Genomic DNA, 22,843 nt, shown 5'->3' on the forward strand with positions numbered 1-22,843 from the left:
GCCCGATGTGGGGCTCGATCCCAGGACCCTGGGATCATGACCTGAGCCGAAGGCAGAGGCTTCAACCCACTGAGCCACCCAGGCACCACACATCTTAGCCTTTTTATTTTTATTTATTTATTTATTTTTCAAGGTTTTATTTGTTTATTTGACAGAGAGAGATCACAAGTAGGCAGAGAGGCAGGCAGAGAGACAGAGGAGGAAGCAGACTCCTCGCTGAGCAGAGAGCCCGATGTGGGGCTCGATCCCAGGACCCTGGGATCATGACCTGAGCCGAAGGCAGAGGCTTCAACCCACTGAGCCACCCAGGCACCACACATCTTAGCCTTTTTATTTTTATTTATTTATTTATTTTTCAAGGTTTTATTTGTTTATTTGACAGAGAGAGATCACAAGTAGGCAGAGAGGCAGGCAGAGAGACAGAGGAGGAAGCCGACTCCCCGCTGAGCAGAGAGCCCGATTCAGGGCTCGATCCCAGGACCCTGAGATCATGACCTGAGCCGAAGGCAGAGGCTTAACCCACTGAGCCACCCAGGCGCCCCCATCTTAGCCTTTTTAATACCCAATCCTTTTAAAGGCTAACTTGAAAAGAGTTCTAAATAATTTTATAAATAATAAAAGTAATGAGGTGTCTGGGTGGCTTAGTTCATTAAGCATCTGATGATTTTGTCTCAGGTCATGATTTTGGGGTCATGAGATCAAGCCCCACATCAGGTTCCATGCTCAGCACAGAGTCTGTTTGAGACTCTTTCTCCCTCTCCCTCCTTCTTTTATCCTTCCCCTGCTCACACTTTCTCTCTCTAAAATAAATAAATAAAATCTTTAAAAAATAAAAATTTCCAAAAAATTACCTTGTATTAGGTAAAATGGAAACTTACTTTGTTTTGAAGTAATGGGCTTAAAAATAATAGGCCAGGGGAGCCTGAGTGGCTCAGTGGGTTAAAGCCTCTGCTTTTGGCTCAGGTCATGATCCCAGGGTCCTGGGATCGAGCTCTCTGCTCAGCAGGAAGCCTGCTTCCCTCTCTCTCTCTCTCTCTCTCTCTCTCTCTGTCTGCCTCTCTGCCTGTCAAATAAATAAATAAAATCTTTTAAAAAATAATAGGCCAAATCCTTACTTGGAAATTTTCTTTATAATGTAGTTAATAAAAGGAAAAGCAGGAAGAAAAATTATTTTATGTAGTTTTAAAAATCTGAAAATTACTAGTACAATGGTACATAAGAGGAAGGGTTTTTTTTTTTTTTTTTTTTAAGTATTATGTTCTGTTTCAGAAATACCATAAAATTTCTCACATTGGCTTCTGGCATTTGCTGCTTCTATCAAGCAATACTTTTAACGAGCCAGGATCTTTACACCTTCTGTTCCCTCTACCTGGAATGCTATTCTTTGCCTCTCCCTCCCTTCCTGTAGCACACTCTTACTTCTTCAGTCTTGGCTTCTACGTAATTATTTTGAGAAGCTTGCCGTAATCCACCTCCTCTGAATCCCAAAGCCCACCTTTCCTGTCTTCCTGCCAACCCAAGTTAAACTCCTATTCTTTATTCTCAGGACCATTTTACTTCTTCATAATGTTCACCACGATTGTAAACATCAGTTCAGTGTTTGTTTTTGCCGCTATTTCCTTAAGCTTGGTGAGGGCAGGACTTCTGAGTATCTTGTTTAGAGTTGTATTTTCTGTGTCTGGCACAGTGCCTAGTAAGCACTGTTTATCGAATGAATACCTTTGATTCCTATTCATTTTATATGCTTTTCCAGACTATAGTTGGTATTGGTTAATAGTGGGGTCTTTCCATTAGAGTAGTTATAACTCGTTTTTTTTAAGATTTTATTTATTTATTTGACTGACAAAGATCACAAGTAGGCAGAGAGGCAGGGCAGAGAGAGAGGAAGGGAAGCAGGCTCCCTGCTGAGCAGAGAGCCCAATGCGGGAATCAATCCCAGGACCCCGGGATCATGACCTGAGCCGAAGGCAGAGGCCTTAACCCACTGAGCCACCCAGGCGCCCCTAGAGTAGTTATAACTTTATATCATTAGTGGGTAAATAGCTGAATTAAGCAACTGTAAGCTCACACTAATTTAGAATATTCTTAGCTTTTTAAGGTTTGGGATGAGTTTCATCCCAATGTCTCAGATGCTTGTTAGTGTATATAGTCACAGTACATTTCTTAAATGATAACTAATAGCTACAAGGGTTAACTGTTCTGGTTGGCTGTACTACTCTCAGGAGATGCAGTGCTACCAAAATAGTACAATATGTAAAAGATACCACGATAAGATCGCAGCCAGAGTTGGTTTCCTACTTTTTCTTTTTCTCTTCCTCCTTCTCCTCCTCCTCCTCCTCCTCCTTTAGCCTTTTTACTTTCATAGGGTTGAGTTTCTGCTTTTTTAAATCCTTATTTGTAAAGCCCAAAACAAATAGCTTTTAAGTTAGGATTTACAATATTTAGATGGGTCCAAAAATTTAAATCTACACAAAATATTTTAATTGAGCAGTTAGTCTTTCCAAGAATTCTAATGAAACTAAGTTGTTATTATATACTTTTGATACCCATGTTGGACAGGAAAATTTTTCTTATACATTGAGGTTCTATATATTTGGCAATGACTTTTCTATTCATGAGGTTATATGTTGTATTCTTTACAGTTCAAACGATACGTCAGTAAACTTCGAAGCAAGAGTACAGTGTTCAAAAAGAAGCATCAAATAATAGCTGAATTTAAAGCTGAATTCGGTCTCTTGCAGAGGACGGAGGAACTTCTTAAACAACGTCATGAAAATATTCAACATCAACTGGTAATACAGTATTATCTTGTGGTGCTAGAAATATAAATGCCAAAGGGTTTATGGGTTACAGGTGTATATGGAGGTCATTGTTTTTACTGAAAACACCATAAAATTATTAATGTTCTCTGATTAATTCCAGAGATATCATATAAGCTTATGTATTTATTTAATTATTTTAAAGATTTTATTTTAGAGAGAGAGAGTGCGCACCTGCATGGGCAGGGGTGGGGCAGAGGGAGAGTGCGAGAATCTCAAGCAGACTCTGTACTGAGCGCAGAACCTGATGTGGGGCTTGATCTCATGACCCTGAGATCATGACCTGAGCCGAAACCAAGAGTCAGATGCTTAATGAAGTAAGCCACACAGCTGCACCCTGATTCGTGTATTTTTTAACATAGCTGTAAACACTAACTTTTTCATGTGTGCTGACTTTGGGGTAATTGATAGAAGTTGAATTCCAAGTAGATTTTTCTTTGGTTAGCTAATTAATATGAGAAAAATTATCATACCAAGAGAGCGACTATAAAATATTTTTATCATGGCCTGCTGGGCAGAAATTTCTAAGCAACTATTTCCGTGGAGTTCTGAAAAGAATTATCTAGGAAAGGTACCATATGGAAGATTGCCTGCAGGCTTATTCCTTATGTATTTGTGCCTTAGTTGTCAGGAAAGAGTTAAGCCCAGAATAGTCCCTCTGACAGCAAAATCTCATCGTGGACATCATCAGTTCCTTAGAATTTTCTTGAATTGAATTTTTGTTCCTTTCACCCACGGGGAAATTATTTCATCGGCATGCTGGTTTACCAGCTATCATCAGTATGGTGGATATGAATGAAGTTTCAACCAGTCATGGTTAAGCTGGCAATATGAACTTTCTGTCTCATGCTGTTGAATATTGTTTGCTTCTAGGGAAGTTAAGATAGAAAATTCACTGTGCATAATGATACTACTTTCAAAATTGATAGGTTGTAATTGTGTTCTTGGTCACCTCAAAAACATTTTCCAGTTTCCATTACAATTTCTTTGATCTGTGGATTATTGTTTAAAACCAAGTGTTGCTTAAAACCAAACATTTTCTAGTTACCTTTCAGTTACTGACTTCTACCTTATTTCCACTGTGACCAGAGAACATTCTGTGTAATTTTAGTCATTTGAAATTTGTTGAGTATTGTATTATGGTCCAGCAAATGGTCTATTCTGGTGATTGTCCCAGCACAGTTGAGAAGAATGTATATTCTGCAGTTTTGGGGAATGGTGTTCTCTGTATGTCAGTTCAGTCGAGTGTGTTAACCATGATTTCAAATCTTCCATATTCCCATTGATATTTTTGTCTGCTTGTTCTGTTAGTTATTGAGAGAGATGTGTTAATTCTATGATTATGATTATTGCTTTCTTTCTTTTTTTAGTTCCATCAGTTTTTTCTTTACGTTTTTTCTTAAGCTGGGTTCCCTAGAAGCAGAGCCTAAGAGGGGAATACCTTGCACAAGTGATTTATTGAGGGAAGAAGTGCCTTCAGAAGAAGGGGAATGAGGGAAGCAGATAGGGCAGCAGAAAAGAGCAAACAAGGACATAGTCCTGACTAGACAGTATCATTTTTATTCTGTGAAGAACTTTGGAGCTCAAATTGCAGTGTGAAGTTGATTCCATCTTGAGGCAAAGGGACTGGCCATTTTACTCCTATATCAGTCAGTCAGTCAGTGCTGTGGCAGGGTGTAACCTCCTAGCCCAATGCGAGGGCATCTTCTGTAGAAGGGAGCAACTGTGAACCTTGAGCTCTTAAGGCCAGGTTGCAGATGAGGTCTGAACGGGGCACCAACGACAACCGTTACAATCCACCCCTTGCAATGCCGGGATCTACCTGTTTCTCATGTTAAATTGACTCCATTTAAGTATAGCTTCTACAGGATTCTGGTTGATCGCAATTTCTAGGAAAATTTGTAGTAGGAGAGTTAACAGGACAAAGGAAAACTCTCGTTGCTACATTTGGTCCCAAGGACATACTAATACTCAACATCTTCTTCCTTTACCATCCATTCTAGATTTCCCTCATGTTTGACTAGCACCTTCACTGGTCTAAATGACTATCTTGGTGGGATGACCCAGTCCCTCATCTTTAAGAGATGTAAGTCTCTAGGAACCATGATCTTAGCAGGCTGCAGTTGCTGTATTACTCATTTACTGCTAAAACTGGGAATGGGAGTACCAAGATATGCCCTAATGGATCCCCTGAGTGTCAAACATATTCCTATTTGCCCTTATTTATAGCAGCATTTGTATAACATAATGATGTCCTGTCAATATAATAACTTTTTTCTTTGCCTGCTGGTCTACAGGCATGAGGACCCCAGACGACAAGATGGTCGTCAGAGCATTAAGTTTAAAGGCCTTTTAATGTGCCTCCTGGTAAAAGCATGCCTGCTCTGAAAACCAGAAGATCTACACCTCCAGAGCCTAAAGGTGTCTGGAAGGGAAACATAATTCCTTAAGTGGATAAGTGGACACCCTAGTGAGTGGTTACTCTCATACCTTCATTCCATAGTTCCAAGACCCTTGTATTCGTTCTATTGGCAACACGGCACTAAATGGTAGACATTGGTTTAAAATGTATACTCCATCCATCCTGAAGAGTAGAACTCATCCTCAGAGGCCGTCAGCTCTAAGCTGTACCTTAGTTGTATCTTCACAAGGCCCTTCTACCAAACTCTCATGGTATTAGCTTCCTGGATGGTGTGATATGTGGTACAGTGACTGAATCCAGTGATCACGTGTCCACCACCATATCTCCTATGCCATAAAGTAATCCTATGGTCTGAGTGATATTTATACAGAATTCCACATCAGTAGACCAGATACTCTTGAGCCCTTGGATAGTGATGCTGGCTGAAGCACTGGGGGCAAGAAAAGGAAATACTTACCCAGAATACAGGTCAGTCCAGGTCAGGATGAAATGTTCCCCTTTTCAAGGCATAAGATTGGTTTCTGCAAGGTATGATTCTATATCTAGAGCTCAAGATTGATCTCTCTCTTGTTGCCAGGTCATACATTTGTCATTGCGAGTAGCTAGACGGGCACTGGCGAGAGAGAGCCCATGCTGTTTGGCCCTTGCTCAGCCTCCATCTTTGCCAGCATAGCCATTCTGTTCATGAGCCCATTGTCCAAGCACTGGGTGGCCAGTGACAGAGGGTGCCTGACATCTCCTGGCCAAATCATCCTTCCCACATGGTTGTATAGTACTCTCTTCTGCTTTGGAAATTCTCTAGTGGCCATTAGCATATGATATAAAGAGAAAAGATCTTTACACTTAATGTGTTACTCCTGTAGGTCTATCTGCATGCCTCTTCCACAGACCTCCGTGTCCCCAGTCTTCCAATCCTGGTACCTAGTTCTCCCAGACCCCTGACCAACAAGCTAAGCCACTTGCCACTGCCCAGAGGATATAAGATAATCTAGAGGTTCAAGGTTCTCAAGTGAGTCTATGTAGGTATTCCATCCTGGACTCAGTAGTACCCTTTCTTAGAGCCCTGACTTTGTCACAGAATATATTCAGCCTTTTCTCAAGTTTTACCCTATTAACAGTTAAGTTGTGTGCCTGGTTTTCAGCTTCCACTGCCCTTCAGCCATAGGAAATGAGGGTTTCTTTAAAGCTCCTAAGAAGGTTCTCTGACCTTATCACTTTGCTTTAAATTAAAGGTTTGTATGTTTGAGGCTGTCATTTTATCTCTTCAACTATACCTGGAGCATAGCAATAGCCACCCCAATTCCATTGTCCTGTTAGTTATTATTTCTGTGTACTTTCCAAATACCAGCAACTTGTACCAACTAGTGCTTCTGTGTGACAATTCAGGAAACGGACACCAAGATGGGATTAGATGTACCAAAGATTTGCTGAAGGAAATACTGTGAAAGATAAAGGGAAGGGAGCAAGAGGAGGCAGGGAAAACCATTAAGGACCTACTGCAGGACTGACAACTATGAAGGGAGAGAGAAAGAAGGAGGTTTGTGTAGGAAGAGCCTCAGACTGCAGCGCAGTTGTAGGAAAGTTTTGGTGAGGATGAGGGGGAGTTCCTGAGCCAGTCACCCGCTAGAGGAGTCCCCTGTCAGGCAGAAACGGGCCAGCACTAGTACTGTTGCCATGCTCAGTCATGCTAGGCGCAGCCTGGGGGAAGCATAGGCTTGGTAGGAACATGACTCGATCCGGAGGGGCAGCAGTTACGCCTGTCAGTCAAGTCCATTTCAGTGGGGTCTCCCAAAGGAGATCTGAGCTCCCAAAAGAGTCCATTCTCATGACCACTACAGTCAACCTCTGCTTATACTCTGCCTCAGTTCACCACAAGTCTTAGCAATGGCACTGCTACAGCATGCATGGGACTAGCAATATTCACCCCACCACCAGGGATGGGCCCTTTGGTTCCATTCATTCAGTGAGTAATCCCACTCTAGAAGCCCATTTTTATGGTTCGGTCAGGTTCTCTGAAAGCAGAACCTGAAACAAGAATTCTTACTGCTCTCCACATGATTAAGTCAAGAGAATGCTTTTAAGAGAAAGGAAGTAAAGGAACCAGAATGAAGTAGTGAGGAAAAGTGGATTCATCTGGAGTCGTTTCAGTCTGATACCCTGAGGAATTCTGGAATGCAAATTGCATCATACAGTTAGTCTCATCTTCAGGCAAGAAAATTACCTTTTTGTACCCCATGGTCAGTCAGTTGTATGCTGTCGACCCTTTCTGTCTTTCTATCTTCCAAGAGGTGGTGTGATACAGTTCCTATTCAGCCAAGAAATTTATTTATCTGATAAATTCATTTGGGTATCTGTTTCTATTATCCGCCTTTTTTTCTCTTGATTTTCAGACATGTTACTTTGCTTACCTAGTACCTTTTTATTGAATGCCAGGCTCTGCAAACACTTCCTTCCTTAGAAGAACATTTGGTGTTTTGTTTTGTTTTGTTTTTTTCTCATAGATCCTCTTGATCCAGTTTTGCTAAAGCTGGTGTTTTTTTCTTATTCCTAAGGTGCACCCGTCATACCTGGGGCAGAAACTCTACTCCCAGGAAATAGTCCTTCCACCTAGCACCTAGCTCTTACTCTTAGGTTATGACCCTTACTCCTTAGGAGTAGCCTTTCTGGGGTTTCAGCTGGTAGTCTGGAACAACACACTTTGACTAGTTTTGAATTCCTACCTCTGTCTCCCTAGTGCTATGAGATACTGAAGTCTTTGCCCAGTTTTTTAGTCACCTATCTACTGATTTCCACTTGGTTGCTAGGAGTCTTACCCTCTTATGCACAGCTTAGAGTTTGGTAATCCCCAAAGAGGAAATTGCATTTAGAATTTTGGGCTAATACCCTATAGTTCCCTCTACTCCTTTCTTAGGAGTCTCAATTTTATTAGCAGCCCCAAATTCCAACTCTTCTTCCATTCCTTCTCTCTTTTTCTTTCTTTCCTTTTGGCTCTCCCATCCTGTTTTGAACCCTGTCCAATCAGGTCATAGTCTTTTTCCTACTTGGCCTATTAGCAGTGTTTGACATAGTTGATCACTCCCTCATCCTTGTTCTTCTCCCTTACTAGCGCTCCGATATTCCTACTCTGGGGCTGATTTCTTCTCATCTAAGATCTAAAAATTGGAGTTCCTAGGCTTAGCCGTTAGATCTCTTTTCTTCTTTCACTCCCTTGGTTATCTTATCCTGTCTCATGGATTTAAAGACCTTCTTTATGAAGACAATTCCCAACTCTATATCTCTAGCCTAGATTTCTCCTCAAATTCCAGTCTTATATGTGTAACATCTTGACCTCTTACTGTGTAACATCTTGTCCAGTATCTACTGGACATTTCAAATTTTTTCAATGTCCAAAACTAGATTTCTGATCTTCACTACTCCCTCAAACCTGGCCTTACAGAGTCTTTCTCATTTCAACAAACGGCAGTTCTATCCCCTCAGTTCTAAAGTCCAGAAACTTTAGTCATCCTTTACCCCTCACTATTCCTCACACCCTACATCTAATATGTCTTAGTATTTTGTTGGCTCTACCTTAAAATAGATCACTGCTCACTACCTCTACCACCACCATCTGACTCATGCCACCATTATCTGTAAACTGAATTATTTGAGTAGTCTTCTAACTGGCTTCCTTCGTCCCTCTATAGTTTGATCTCAGCACAGATGTTAAAGTGGCCATTTAAAAATTCCTTTACTCTGAACCACCCAACAAACCTCCCATCTCATTTAAAATAAGCCTAAGCTCTTTCATTGGCCTAAAAATAAAGTAACCATATAATTTATCATCGAAAGTAGGACACTTTTGAAAATGCAAAGGACAGTAGACATTAACCGAGACTGTTGCAGCAAACCATCTGACTCCTACATGATCCCTACCCCCAACCTCATTCTCACTCCATTTTCAGCTCCCCCAGTCTCTTAGCTATTTCTTAGAAAGGACATGTCTTTTGTACTTGCTGAGCCCCTGGGTATCTGTAGGACTTGCTCCCTCACTTCATTTGGGCTTTGCTCAGATGTCATCTTCTCTGAAAGATCTGCCCTGACCACCCTGTTATTTAAGATTTCCAACCCCACTCTCACCTCACACTCTATGTATTCTATTTGTCTACAGATTTCTTGTTTACCCTCACTAGAAGTAAGCTCTGTGAGGGAAGACTTTTTTTTTTACCCTGTTTTGTTCACTGCTGTGTATCTGGTGCTTAAAACTAGGCTCAGCATGCTTAGGTATGTAGTAAACACAGAATGGGTGAGTGAATGCAAACATATTGATCACTTGAGAATTCATTCAGTCACCAAACATTTATTGAGTCCTAAAATTAGAAATACTATGCACCCAAGGATACCAAAGTTTAACGCAAGTTTATAACATATAAAGATATGTAATTATTGTCAATAAAAATTATTATTTACAATTCTAAGCTAATTTTACTTATAACTTTATTGTTATACATTAAATCTGTACACTTCTTACAGAATCATCAAGGTTTTGTCACCCATTTTGTGGACCCCATTTTTGACACCTATTTTTATTCTTTACTTTTAGCAAACTATTGAAGAGAAAAAGGGTATATCTGGGTATAGTTACACCCAGGAAGAGCTAGAACGTGTATCTGCACTGAAGACTGAGGTTGATGAGATGAAAGGCCGAACGCTCGACGACATGTCTGAAATGGTGATTACACTTGATTTTTTTCTTTCTTTTCTTTTTTTTTTTTTTTTAAAGATTTTATTTATTTATTTGACAGAGAGAAATCACAAGTAGGTAGAGAGGCAGGCAGAGAGAGGAGGAAGCAGGCTCCCTGCCGAGCAGAGAGCCCGATGCGGGACTCGATCCCAGGACCCTGAGATCATGACCTGAGCCGAAGGCAGCGGCTTAACCACTGAGCCACCCAGGTGCCCCTCTTTTCTTTTTTTTAAAGACTTACTTTTTATCTATTTGCTAGAGAGAGAGAGCACAAGCAGGGGGAGCAGCAGGCAGAGCAGGGAGAGGAAGAAGCAGGCTCCCCACTGAGCAAGAAGCCCGACGCAGGACTTGATCCCAGGACCCTGGGATCATGACCTGAGCCGAAGGCAGATGCTTAACCCACTGAGCCACCCAGGCACCCTGATTTCACTTGTTGGTTTGTTTTTTTTTTTTTAGTTTTTAGTTTTTAAAAATTATATAGCTAGAAGCAGATGTTTTTGTGTTTTGTTTTCAGTGAAACACTCAAATTTTCATTTCTGCACATTGTTTATTTTATATTCTTTCATCTGTCTTTAGCAACTCTTCTGAATGCTTCCATTCCAGTAAGTTGCTAAACTTGTCATAATTTATGCATTTTACAGGGGTTTTTTCCCAAGGAAACATGATGGGTTTTTAAATACCCTAAAGAATTATGTATTGAAATGGCTGCCTTATCTTTGCGGGTTTTTTTTCCCAAAGATTTTATTTATTTATTTGACAGACAGAGATCACAAGTATGCAGAGAGGCAGGCAGAGAGAGAGGGGGAAGCAGACTCCCTGCTGAGCAGAGAGCCGGATACAGGGCTTGATCCCAGGACCCTGAGATCATGACCTGAGCCGAAGGCAGAAGCTTTAACCCACAGAGCCACCCAGGCACCCCCATCTTTGCGGTTTTTTGAAGTGTAAAAGTTACAGAACATTAAAGAAATATTTAAGATAAAAAATAAGTTTTCCCAAATAATACTGCCCTAAGTAATAAAATTGCTTCATTTTTGTGTGTGTCCTTAGTATCTTTCCATATTTGGAGCTGCTGTTCAGCCTGAATGCACTGATACAGCTTCATCAGACATTAAAATGTTGAAATCTTTCCTTCCTTATTGGTAAATAGCTGCTGCCCCAGCCTCTCAGAGGACCCACTTCCACCTATTTTTTCCACATTGGCCACTTGCCCAGAACCCTCTGGATCTTACTACAACCTGACTCCTAAAAAGCAGAGGACTTCAAGAACCCATTAGTCTCTATGGCTGCTGTCCATTTTGATAGGTCATTACTTAAATCCTTTGGGTTATTATGTATTTTTGAATATCACTTCATCATATTACTTATATACTGTATAATCTATATAATTACATATTTTTTTTAAGATTTTATTTATTTATTTGATAGAGAGAGATCACAAGTAGGCAGAGAGGCAGGCAGAGAGAGAGAGAGGAGGAAGCAGGCTCCCTTCCGATCAGAGAGCCCGATGTGGGACTCGATCCCAGGACCCTGAGATCATGACCTGAGCCGAAGGCAGCGGCTCAACCCACTGAGCCACCCAGGCGCCCCATAATTACATATTTTTAATAGTACAACATGATTGTATTATTATAAGGGCAACTTTCTAATTTTTTTTTCATCATTCAATGTTAGATTGCAAATATGGTTTGCTGTCTTAATAACTGACTTTTGAAAGTTAAATGCTATCCCATCATCTTACTGAAATGACATTTACTTAATCATTTCCCCATTGTTTGGTTTTGAAGTAATTTTCAGTTTTACTCTTTTATGTAACACTTTAATATATTTATGCATGTAGTATTTTTGTTCTTTTGAATTCTTTTTTTAGATCATGTATTTTGTTTAAATGACAGGTAAAAAAACTGAATTCACTGGTATCTGAAAAGAAGTCAGCCCTAGCCCCAGTTATAAAAGAACTACGACAGTTGCGTCAGAAATGTCAAGTAAGTGTATTTGACTTGCGATACTGTTAGCATCTTGTCTTGTTCAGATGTACTAGTTAGATTCCTGAATATTTTACTTGTGTAATTTATAGAAAGCAAATTATTATTATTATATGATTCCACAAAAAAGAGTAATAATGTAACCTATGAAGTTTTTTGTTTTATTTATGCTGTTTGTTTTGTCAAATTATTGGGGAAAGAGAAGGAGAAGGAGGAGTTTAAGTTGAAATCTCAAGTTCAACTACATTAGATTTTTGCTTTAATTCTGATATATGTCAGAGCTATAAATATGAAGTCATATTCTTCTGTGGCCAGGTAAAAGCTCAGAGTCTGCCGATGAGTGGTGACAAGTTAACTTTAGATTGATGGACTTGCTTTGCTGGGGAGCAGGGCCAGGGGCAAACTACAAAAGCTTCTGATAAGTGATGAAATACCATTGCTTGGAAGCTGATTCTAACCACCGCTTTGAAGCTAAACTGTTAGTTAGAAGGTAAATGCCCTCCACAAATCCAGATCAGATGGCCTCCGCCATCTAAGTGACATTAGCAGTTGTCACTTTATCGCTCTCCATGTAGTAATTTTAGGTTTGAATGTGGGTTGTACTGCATGCGCCTGAGTATGGAACTATAAAACTCTTCACGAATGCCATCCATCAGTCAAGGGACCACAGTGAAAAGCCACATCATTTCCTTTTAATAGAAAATGCCATGGGGTCTGAGACGGGTTTAGTGACTTATCCAAAGAGACAAGTAGGTAGTGAGAGAGAGTTGCCGCTTGACTCCAGCATCTGTCTTATCTTATTTCTCATCTCCTGCTCTTTCCATTACACACCACTGTCATCACAAAAGAAATGGAAGAGACAAGTCCCTGTTGTCTGGAGTCCATATACTCACAGGTCAAATGAGTCAAAACTCAAGAAAGACAAAAGATAACCCGACTTAAGAATGATATAGAACCCAGGGGCGCCTGGGTGGCTCAGTGGGTTAAAGCCTCTGCCTTCGTTCGGCTCAGGTCATGATTTCAGCGTCTTGGGATCAAGCCCCGCATCAGGCTCTCTGCTCTGCAGGGCTCCCACTTCCTTCTCTCTCTCTACCTGCCTCTCTGCCTACTTGTGATCTCTGTCTGTCAAGTAAATAAATAAAATCTTTAAAAAAAAAAAAAAAAAAAAAACGATATAGCAGAGCGCCCAGATGGCTAGTCAGTTTAGTGTCTACCTTCAGTTCTGCCTTCAGTTTGGGTTGTGATCTGCTCAGTGGGGAGCCTGCTTCTCTCTCTCCCTCTGCCCCTCTCCCCCACCACTTGTGCTCTCTCTCTCAAAAATAAACAACATCTTTAAAAAAATTTAAAAACAATATAGAAAAGGGGCACGTGGCTGGCTCACTGTGGAGCATGTGGCTCCTGATCTTTGTGTCGTGAGTTTGAGCCCCATGTTGGGCATAGAGCTTACGAGGAAAGAAGGAAGGGAGGGAGGGAGGGAAGGAAACAAAAAAAAAGTATAATCAGAATCGTATACTTAACTGATAAGGAAAGAGGAAGCAAGTGATATGCTTGTTAGGAAGAAAATTTCAAAAAGGGAATTTTTGAACAAGGCTTTGCGATTAAGGACATCAAGAATTGTTTTCATGGTTACATTCTTTTTTTTTTTAATAAACATATCATGTATTTTTATCCCCAGGGGTACAGGTCTGTGAATCACCAGGTTTACACACTTCACAGCACTCACCATAGCACATTCATGGTTACATTCTAATCCATTGGTTTACTTAATGCTTTTCTTGAGTAAGCAACTTGGAAACAAAAGGGACTGATTACGTGTCTTTCTAGTGATGATAAAATTTCTTCCTAATAGTAAGCTAAGAAATCTAGCTGTAAATATTTCATTTATTAAATTCATTTGTTTTAAGTGAGTTTTATTGAAAGGGTATTTCAGACAGTAAAGGAAATGTGCTGTCATGGAATTCCAAGGATCAGAATCATAATCAGTCTGGAACAGGTAGTGGTACTGCAGCTATAGAGCATTTTGGGTCGGGGAAGTTTCAGGAACGCTAGCAGTGGATAAAGATGATAAGTATAACAGTAAAAACATTTGTTAAATGCTGTCTGCGTTCCAAGCATTGTTCATTTCGTACCTGTGACCTTTCTCTCTCTATATTTTATGTTGAAGTTTTCAAAAACTACTAGCTGCCCTGTTTCTCTGCATTTTCTGATTCAAATTCCTGGTGCAGCTCTTCTGTTTTGGGGTTCGTTTTTCACGCCCAGCTATCTCATAGACAATGGGCTATCCTCAGGTCAGGTCAGGGGTCCATCCTTAGCCTAACTAGCTATGCTGATGGGTAAGGACAGAATAAGAAGAGAGGAGGTTGATATGGTACCAAGTATGGCTTCCTAGAGAATTTTCCCTCTGGGGAGGCTATAGGTATGTCAGGGACTTTAATTGACATCTTGAGTATACCACCCGTTATCCTATTAGTAGCAGTGGAACAGTGTTCATCTTTGTATTTTAGCCTTGTCCTCTCATACGTACGTTTTTACATGGTTGGAATTTTAGTACCTAGTGCTAGTTACTTTAAGGTTCTAGCCAGACAATATAGATAGAATGATTAAGAACATGGCCTGTAGAATCAGGCAGACCCTAGATAACCATGGGTAAGTGACTTTATCCCTATAAATTTGTTTCCTCCTCTGTAAGCTAGCCTCCTTAATGGTGGTTGTAAAGGTTAAATGAAAAACAACACATACAAGGCACTTTGCAACAACGACTAATACATAAGAACTTTTAAAAAAGTATTTATCATTAAAATTATTAAAGATTTATTTTTAAGAGTTTATTTATTTATTTATTTGGCTGACAGAGATCACAAGTAGGCAGAGAAGCAGGCAGAGAAAGAGAAGGAAGCAGGCTCCCTGCCGAGCAGAGAGCCGGATACGGGGCTCGATCCCAGGGCGTTGGGATCATGACCTGAGCCGAAGGCAGAGGCTTTAACCCACTGAGCCTCCTAGGCGCCCCTATTAAAGCTATTTTTAAAAGAAGGGATGTTACTGCTTTTCAACCAAATTGTTTTCTAAGTAAACTGTATACCAATTCTTAAATTCTATAAAGTCATTTATTATAACATAATAATTTAACTAAGCCTGAAGCTCATTTTCATGTGATTTAACCAGATTTCTCTGTATATGAAGCACTGCCTATATCTCTCATCACAAAGAGATATAGCTATCTTACCACGATTCCCAAATAATACAACACTCCAGTTCTTTCCATATCCACTATCATTAAGTCAGAGGGATACCTGAGCCACATCAACATTTTCATCTGTGTCTTCTCCCATGTTGAAAACCCACAGTGCTAAGGACAAATACTGTATGATTCCATTTACATAAATGTGACTAAAATAGTCACATTCACAGGGATGCCTGGGTGGCTCAGTTGGTTAAGCAGCTGCCTTCAGCTCAGGTCATGATCCCAGCGTCCTGGGATCGAGTCCCACATCGGGCTCCTTGCTCGGCAGGGAGCCTCCTTCTCCCTCTGCCTCTGCCTGCCATTCTGTCTGCCTGTACTCGCTCTCTTTCCCTCTCTTTCTCTCTGATAAATAAATAAAATATTAAAAAAAAATAGTCCCATTCACAGACAAAAATGGAATGGTGGTTGTAGGGAACAGGGAAAATGGGAACTTAAATGTTCAGTGGGGCAGAGTTTTGGTTTGGGAAGATGAAAAGAGATCTGAAGATGGACAGATGGTGGGCACAGCTGCAAAACAATGTTAGTGTGCTCAATGCCACTGAACTGGACACTTAAAAATGGTTTAAGTGGGGACGCCTGGGTGGCTCAGTTAGTTAAGCATCTGCCTTCAGCTCAGGTCATGATCCCAGGGTTCTGGGATCAAGTCCCACACTGGGCTCCTTGCTCGATAGGGACCCTGCTTCTCTCTCTGCCTCTGCCTGCCACTCTGCCTGCTTGTGTGTTCTCTCTCTCTTTCTCTCTCTCTCTGACAAATAAATAAATAAAACCTTTTAAAAAATGGTTTAAGTGGTAATTTTTATTTTATGTATATTTTACCACAATATCTTTTTTGGGACACCTGGGTGGCTCAGTTGGTTAAGCGGCTGCCTTTGGCTCAGGTCATGATCCCAGTGTCCTGGGATCGAGTCCCACATCGGGCTCCTTGCTCGGCGGGGAGCCTGCTTCTCCCTCTTCCTCTGCTGCCTCTCGGCCTACCTGTGCTCACTCTCTCTCTCGCTCTCTCTCTTTGGCAAATAAATAAAATCTTTTTAAAAAAATATATTTTTTTAAAGATTTTATTTATTTATTTGAAAGAGAGACAGTGAGAGAGAACATGAGTGAGGAGAAGGTCAGAGGGAGAAGCAGACTTCCCATGGAGCTGGGAGCCTGATGTGGAACTCGATCCTGGGACTCCAGGATCATGACCTGAGCCGAAGGCAGTCGTCCAACCAACTGAGCCACCCAGGCGCCCCTAAAAAAATATTTTTTAAAGATTATTTATTTATTTATTTAGAGAGAGTGAGTGAGAGCAGGAGTGGGGTGAGGGGCGGAGGGAGAGGAAGAGAGAGAATCTCCGACTCTATGATAAGCACTTAGCCCAATGTGGGGCTCATTGTGGGGTGCGATCTTATGACCCCAAGATCACAACCTGAGTTGAAACCAAGAGTCGAATGCCCAACCAACTGAGCCACCTGGGCTCGCCTTAAAAAAAATCTTTTGAAAAGAATACAGGGGGCAGCGCCTAGGTGGCTCTATCAGCTGGGCATCTGCCTTCAGCTCAGGTCATGATCCCAAGGTCCTGAGATTAAGGCCCTCATTGAGCTCCCTGCTCAGAGGGGAGCCTGCTTCTGCTGCTGCTGCTCCCCCTGCTCATGCTTCCTCTCGCTCTCTCAAATAAATAAATCTTAAAAAAAAAAAAAAATGCAGGACTTGTCTATATTTGCATTAACTCTTGGGTTTTTTTAAAAAATGTTTGAGTTTGGCGTGTTTGGTGTGTGCCTGATGCTCATTTTGCTTATCTCCATATGTCCTCCTCCTGTATCCATGTATCATTCTACTTTTATCCAGAAACCTTTTGTAATAAAAAGTATACTGAAAAAAAAAAAAAAAAAGGCTAGCCATGTCACGAATTATAAACTCTTTCCAAATATTAACTGAGATTCTTAATTGTTTTCTACTTGGAACATTTTTTAACCATTTGAGTGTACTTACCACTCAAAACTACATAGATATATTGGTAAAGTGCAGGACTACTTAAAAATACATTGTATTAAAAAATATACTTCTGGGGACACCTGGGTGGCTCAGTTGGTTGGACGACTGCCTTCGGCTCAGGTCATGATCCTGGAGTTCTGGGATCGAGTCCCACATCAGGCTCCCAGCTCCATGGGGAGTCTGCTTCGCTCTCTGACCTTCTCCTCGCTCATGCTCTCTCACTGTCTCTCTCTTAAATAAATAAATAAAATCTTAAAAATATATATATATATATATATATATTCTTCTGGGCGCCTGGGTGGCTCAGTGGGTTAAGCCGCTGCCTTCGGCTCAGGTCATGATCTCAGGGTCCTGGGATCGAGTCCCGCATCGGGCTCTCTGCTCAGCAGGGAGCCTTCTTCCCTCTCTCTCTCTCTGCCTGCCTCTCCCACTACTTGTGATTTCTCTCTGCCAAATAAATAAATAAAATCTTTAAAAATATATATATACATATATACTTCTTACTTTAATGAGAAGCTCAAATATGTAAGAAATTTTATAGTGAAGTGGCTTTTTTATTTTTTTTAAAGATTTTATTTATTTATTTATTTGACAGAGAGAGATCACAAGCAGGTGGGGGGGACAGGGGGGAAGCAGGCTCCCCAGTGAGCAGGAAGCCCGATGTAGGGCTCGATCCCAGGACCCTGAGACCATGACCTGAGCTGAAGGCAGGGGCTTAACCCACTGAGCCACCCAGGTACCCCTGAAGTGGCTTTTTTAAATAAAGATTTTATTTACTTATCTGACAGAGATCACAAGCAGGCAGAGAGGCAGGCAGAGAGGGGGTGGGGGGAAGCAGGCTCCCTACTGAGCAGGGAGCCCAATGTGGGGCTCGATCCCAGGACCCTGAGACCATGATCAGAGCCTGAAGGCAGAGGCTTAATCCACTGAGCCACCCAGGCGCCTCTATAGTGAAGTGCTAATACATTTCCTTTCTGTTGTACTTGCATGTTCTAAATTTGAATATTAAGAACTATTTGATAATTAGAATATTGTTAACTCCAGATGTATAATTTACATTTATCTAAATCTTTTATAGTCACCTAAGATCTTAAAAAGTTTCATATTTGTTTTCTTAGGAGTAGTTCCATAAATTATATGTAATTAAGTGCCATAGTACAGATAATTGCAAATATATGGGAAAAGCTAAAGTACTGATTTTAGAGTATATAATAGAATTATTGATTTCACTGAAATATTTCTTATAGATCATTTTTTCTTATAAAAGTAAATACATGTTCTGTGTAAGAATTCAAACTGTGAAGAATTGTTTAAGGGAAAGAATAGAAATTACTTCTTTGTCTCCCCAGAAGTAAAACAGGTCCTTATGTGTTTTCCAGAAATTTTCTGAGAATTAATGAATGGATAATTATTTATTGGCTGCCTAAAGTTTGTTCTCTATACTTTTATTCTACTCTCTGAAAAGACAAAGACTTTTTTTTGGTGGTGGGAGACAAAATTCATTTCGGGATATTAAGAACAAAATTTCTGGGATGCCTGGGTGGCTCAGTTGGTTAAGCGGCTGTCTTCAGCTCAGGTCATGATTCCAGGGTCCTGAGATCGAGCCCCACATCCGGCTCCCTGCTCAGCAGAGAGTCTGCGTCTCTTTCTCCCTCTGCTTGCCGCTCTGCTTACTTGTGCTCTCTAGCTCTCTGTCAAATAAATCAATAAAATCTTTTTTAAAAAAGAACAATTTATACAAAATAAAAAATTAAAACAAAACAAAACAAAAAAGAAAACTGAAAAAAAAAAAAAAGAACAAAATTTCTGCTTCCCCCGCCTTTTTTTTTTTTTTTTTTTAAGATTTTATTGATTTATTTGACAGGGAGATCACAAGTATACAGAAAGGCAGGCAGAGAGAGAGGGAGAAGCAGGCTTCCCGCTGAGCCGAGAGCCCGATGCGGGGTTCGATGCCGGGCTCAATGGGGGCTCAGTCCCAGGACCCCGAGACCACGATCTAAGCTGAAGGCAGAGGCTTAACCCGTTGAGCCACCCAGGCGCCCCTGCTTCTTTTTATTTGCATTTGCCTACTGTACTTTTGCCCATCTTTTGCTTTTAGCTTTTTGAAAGTTATCTTGTTTGGGGTGTGTGTCTGAATAGGTCTTGATTTGGGTTTGGGTATGTGATATAATCTGAAGGGTTTGTTTTAATTAGTAAATTTAGCCCATTTGTGTCTATTTGATATGCAGACATATTTGATCGTAGTACATCTTATGGGTAGCTTTTAAGGCCTAGTGAAAAATCCTGTTTGTCCTCTCATTCTCTCTCCCTCTCCCTCCCCGTGTGTGTTTCTGGCTGTGAGCAGTGATGAAATTAGGATAATTCCTCTTCCTTCTCCTCCCTTCTCTCTCCTTTAGCACCTGATTTTAGTCAATTTTATTGTCTCTCTTACAGTTTGCCTTTATACTTCTAATACACTTATTATAACTTGATTCACCAGCTTTAAATTATATCCTTTGATATTTCACCACCCATCCCGAGCAATTAAGAACTGAGGAAAGCAGTTTATTTATTCTTCCTTCCCCCTTCATTTTCCTTTCCCTTCCCTGTAGGTTCTCTTGTATCGTTTCTACATTGCTAAGACTTGTAACATTTACGTTCAATTCTATTTCCCTGGTTCCCACTTTTGCTTTCAGTGTTCGACCTGTAGTGATTGGATTTCAAACTCATAACCAATCCTTTCACTGCCCTCACTGCCCTTTTTCCTCATTTTTATTGTCTGTGATACAGCCTCTAGGAGAATCCTCAAAAAAACTCTCAAGAACGATATTCCTTGATGAGTTCTTACATGTTCTAGAGTTTCTTGCCTTAAATTTAAAAAACAACTTGACTTGAACATAAAATCTTTACATTGTGCTTTCTTTCTTTAAGAATTAAAAAAAAAAAAAAAAAAGAATTTTCAAAGTATAGCTCCACCGTCTTCTAGGTTAAATGTGGCCATGAAGAGAGAGGAGGCCAACCTAATTTTTTTTAGTGCCTTGATCTTTTTTTTTTTTTTTTAAGATTTTATTTATTTATTTGACAGAGAGAGACAGCAAGAGAGGGAACACGAGCTGGGAGAGTAGGAGAGGGAGAAGTAGGCCTCCCACAGAGCAGGGAGCCCAATGTGGGGCCCAATGTAGGGCTCAAATGTGGGGCTCGATCCCAGGACCCTGGGATCATGAGCTGAGCCAAAGGCAGACACTTAATGACTGAACCACCTAGGAACCCCAAAAAGAGTATGTCTTTTCCAGTTGTTGAGTACTGGGTTCTCTATGTTTTCATCAGATCAAGCTTCTCAAATACATCATTTAAAACTTACTGATGAATGGGTAGTTGTTCAATGTGTATAGAGTTTCAGTTTTGCAAGACGAAAAGTTCTGAAGCTCGGTTGCACAACAATGTGAGTGTACTCAGTACTTAACTTTACAGTTAAAAATGGTTAAGATGGTACATTTTATGTTACTTCGCAACAATTAAGAAAAAGATTCCTGGTTTTAAAAGAAAAACCTTCCTTGTAAATTATTCATTTTATCATTATATTTTACTCTGTTTATTCCTGCTAATGCTTTTGGTCTAAGATTTTTATTTTGTCCGCTATTAACATAAGTACACCAGCTTTTTATAATTAAGATTGCTTCGTATTTCTTTTTATTTCTGTTTTCTTTCAGGTGTCTATGCCCTTACTTTTGTCACTTGTCTCATAAATGGCATATAGCTGGATCTTGTGTGGGTGGTTTCTTCATTCAGTGTGAAACTCTTTTGTCTTTTGAACTGGTGAATTTAATCCCATTTACATTTATTTCTATTATTGATACATTGGGATTTATTTCTATTTTGTGCATCCTGTTTACTGTGCCTCTTCTTTCCTGCTCTTCATCACACCACCATTTCTTTTTAGCTTCTTTATTCCCTTTATTTCCTTTTCTGTCTTCTATTCTGATATTGTTTACTCTTAAATTTTTAACATTTATTTTCTTGACTTAACAGTCTAAATTTAATCAGCTTCTCCCGAACAATACAGGGACCTTAGAATGGTTTAACACCCTCTCCTGCCTTATCTGTGTGTTGTTATCCTCTGGTAATTTATTCCCACTTTGTTTGTCTCTAAAAACAGTCAGCATGGTGGTCGTTACTAACAGTTACTATTTTATACAGTCACTTCCTGTTGAGATTTACCCACATATTTAACAGTTCTTGCTGTTACTGCTTATATGTTGATCTTTCCTTTTGGATTCTGTTTTCTTCTTCCTGATCAAATTTCCTTGTTTCGTTTTCTTGTAGTAGTTCTCTCCGTAAAGAATCATTACTATAAGTAAACCATCATTTTTTCCCTTAAATAATGGCTTGCTCATTGCTTTCTGGTTTCTCTTGTGTTGAAAGTTCTGCTATAAGTTTAATTATCATTTAATATATTGGTAATATCTACCCTATAATTAGTTGTACTGTTTTTTTCCTTGTCTTTGGTGTTGTCCAAAGTCACTACCACAATCTAAATACAGATTTAGTTTTATTTGCTGTGCTGAAATCTGTGCTTTTTGCCTTCCATTAATTCCAGGGAAATTCCACATGATATCTTCAAGTATTCTCTCCCCTGTTCTTTTTAGTCTGTTCTCCAGCGACTGCTATTAAATGCATGTTTGGCATACTTATCACGTCCCTATGGGGATAACAGGGGCTATCTGTCCCCTGTTGCATGACTTTGCCTTCTTATTTTTATCTTTTTGTGTCTCTGCAATGAATTTTAAATAATTTCTTCATCTCTTTTTATCTTCTGAGCTGTGCCTATTCTTATGTTTATGCCATTTAATTTTTTATTTCAATGACTTTTTTCATGTTTTTCTCTTTTTACTCACTATACTTTTAAAAATATTTTGTTTTCAGTTCCTGCTTTATAACTTTATTTCAAGCATATTTATTTGTCTTCTAAAAGGTTTTATTTATTTATTTGACAGAGAGAGATCACAAGTAGGCAGAGAGGCATGCAGGGTTGGGGAGGAAGCAGGCTCCCCACCAAGCAGGGAGCCCAATGTAGGGCTTTATCATGACCTGAGGCGAAGGCAGAGGCTTTAACCCACTGAGCCACCCAGGTGTTCCTCAAGCATATTTATTTAATGGGTTTATTTCTACTATCCAAAGTTCCTGGAGGTGGTGACCTGCTGGTGGTTTTTTTTCTTTTTTTTCTTTAGATCTTCTCATCTTCATTCATAAAGATTGATTGTTCCCATGTATGTTTATATTTTTGGATCCTAAGCTTATCTTTAGTACGGTTTTGTCTTTTGAATCCCAGCATGGGATTGTTGGAGGGCGTGTCCCTCCAGAGTGGCTTTGCAGTTGGCTGTGCCAGGTGTTTTAGGAATATCACAAGCTTAGAGCTAATTTTGAATTAATATCTCAGCTTAGCAGTTCATGTAGGTAAGGGTAAAGTCAAACCCAAACCTGCCTGAGGACAGGCCCCTTTCCTCCAGCTGCCTCTGCAGCAGCACAGGTGCATTTACTGAGTAGTTTAGCCTCAGACTCAGAGACCCTAAAAAAGGCTGTCATCTACTATGGTGTCTTCATGTCATTGAGAGGCCCAGCAGCCACAGCCTCTGTTGCCCTTTCTCCCATTTAGGGTGTGTATGACTGTCACCCATGAGAGCCTCAGGTATCTGTAAGTCCCTTTGA

General features: G+C 40.2%; 1 protein-coding gene across 1 annotated transcript in view; it reads left to right on the plus strand.

Moving 5' to 3' along the window:
• IFT81 (intraflagellar transport 81) overlaps positions 1-22,843 on the plus strand; it is a 194,147-nt gene that overhangs the window by 156,013 nt on the left and 15,291 nt on the right. The window contains exons 14-16 of the mRNA XM_059408391.1: positions 2,643-2,792; positions 9,821-9,949; positions 11,854-11,943. Coding sequence (XP_059264374.1) covers positions 2,643-2,792; positions 9,821-9,949; positions 11,854-11,943 — 369 coding nt within the window. The remainder of the gene's footprint in view (positions 1-2,642; positions 2,793-9,820; positions 9,950-11,853; positions 11,944-22,843) is intronic.

The sequence above is a fragment of the Mustela nigripes genome, chromosome 8 (assembly GCF_022355385.1).
Source record: "Mustela nigripes isolate SB6536 chromosome 8, MUSNIG.SB6536, whole genome shotgun sequence".
Lineage (NCBI taxonomy): Eukaryota > Metazoa > Chordata > Mammalia > Carnivora > Mustelidae > Mustela > Mustela nigripes.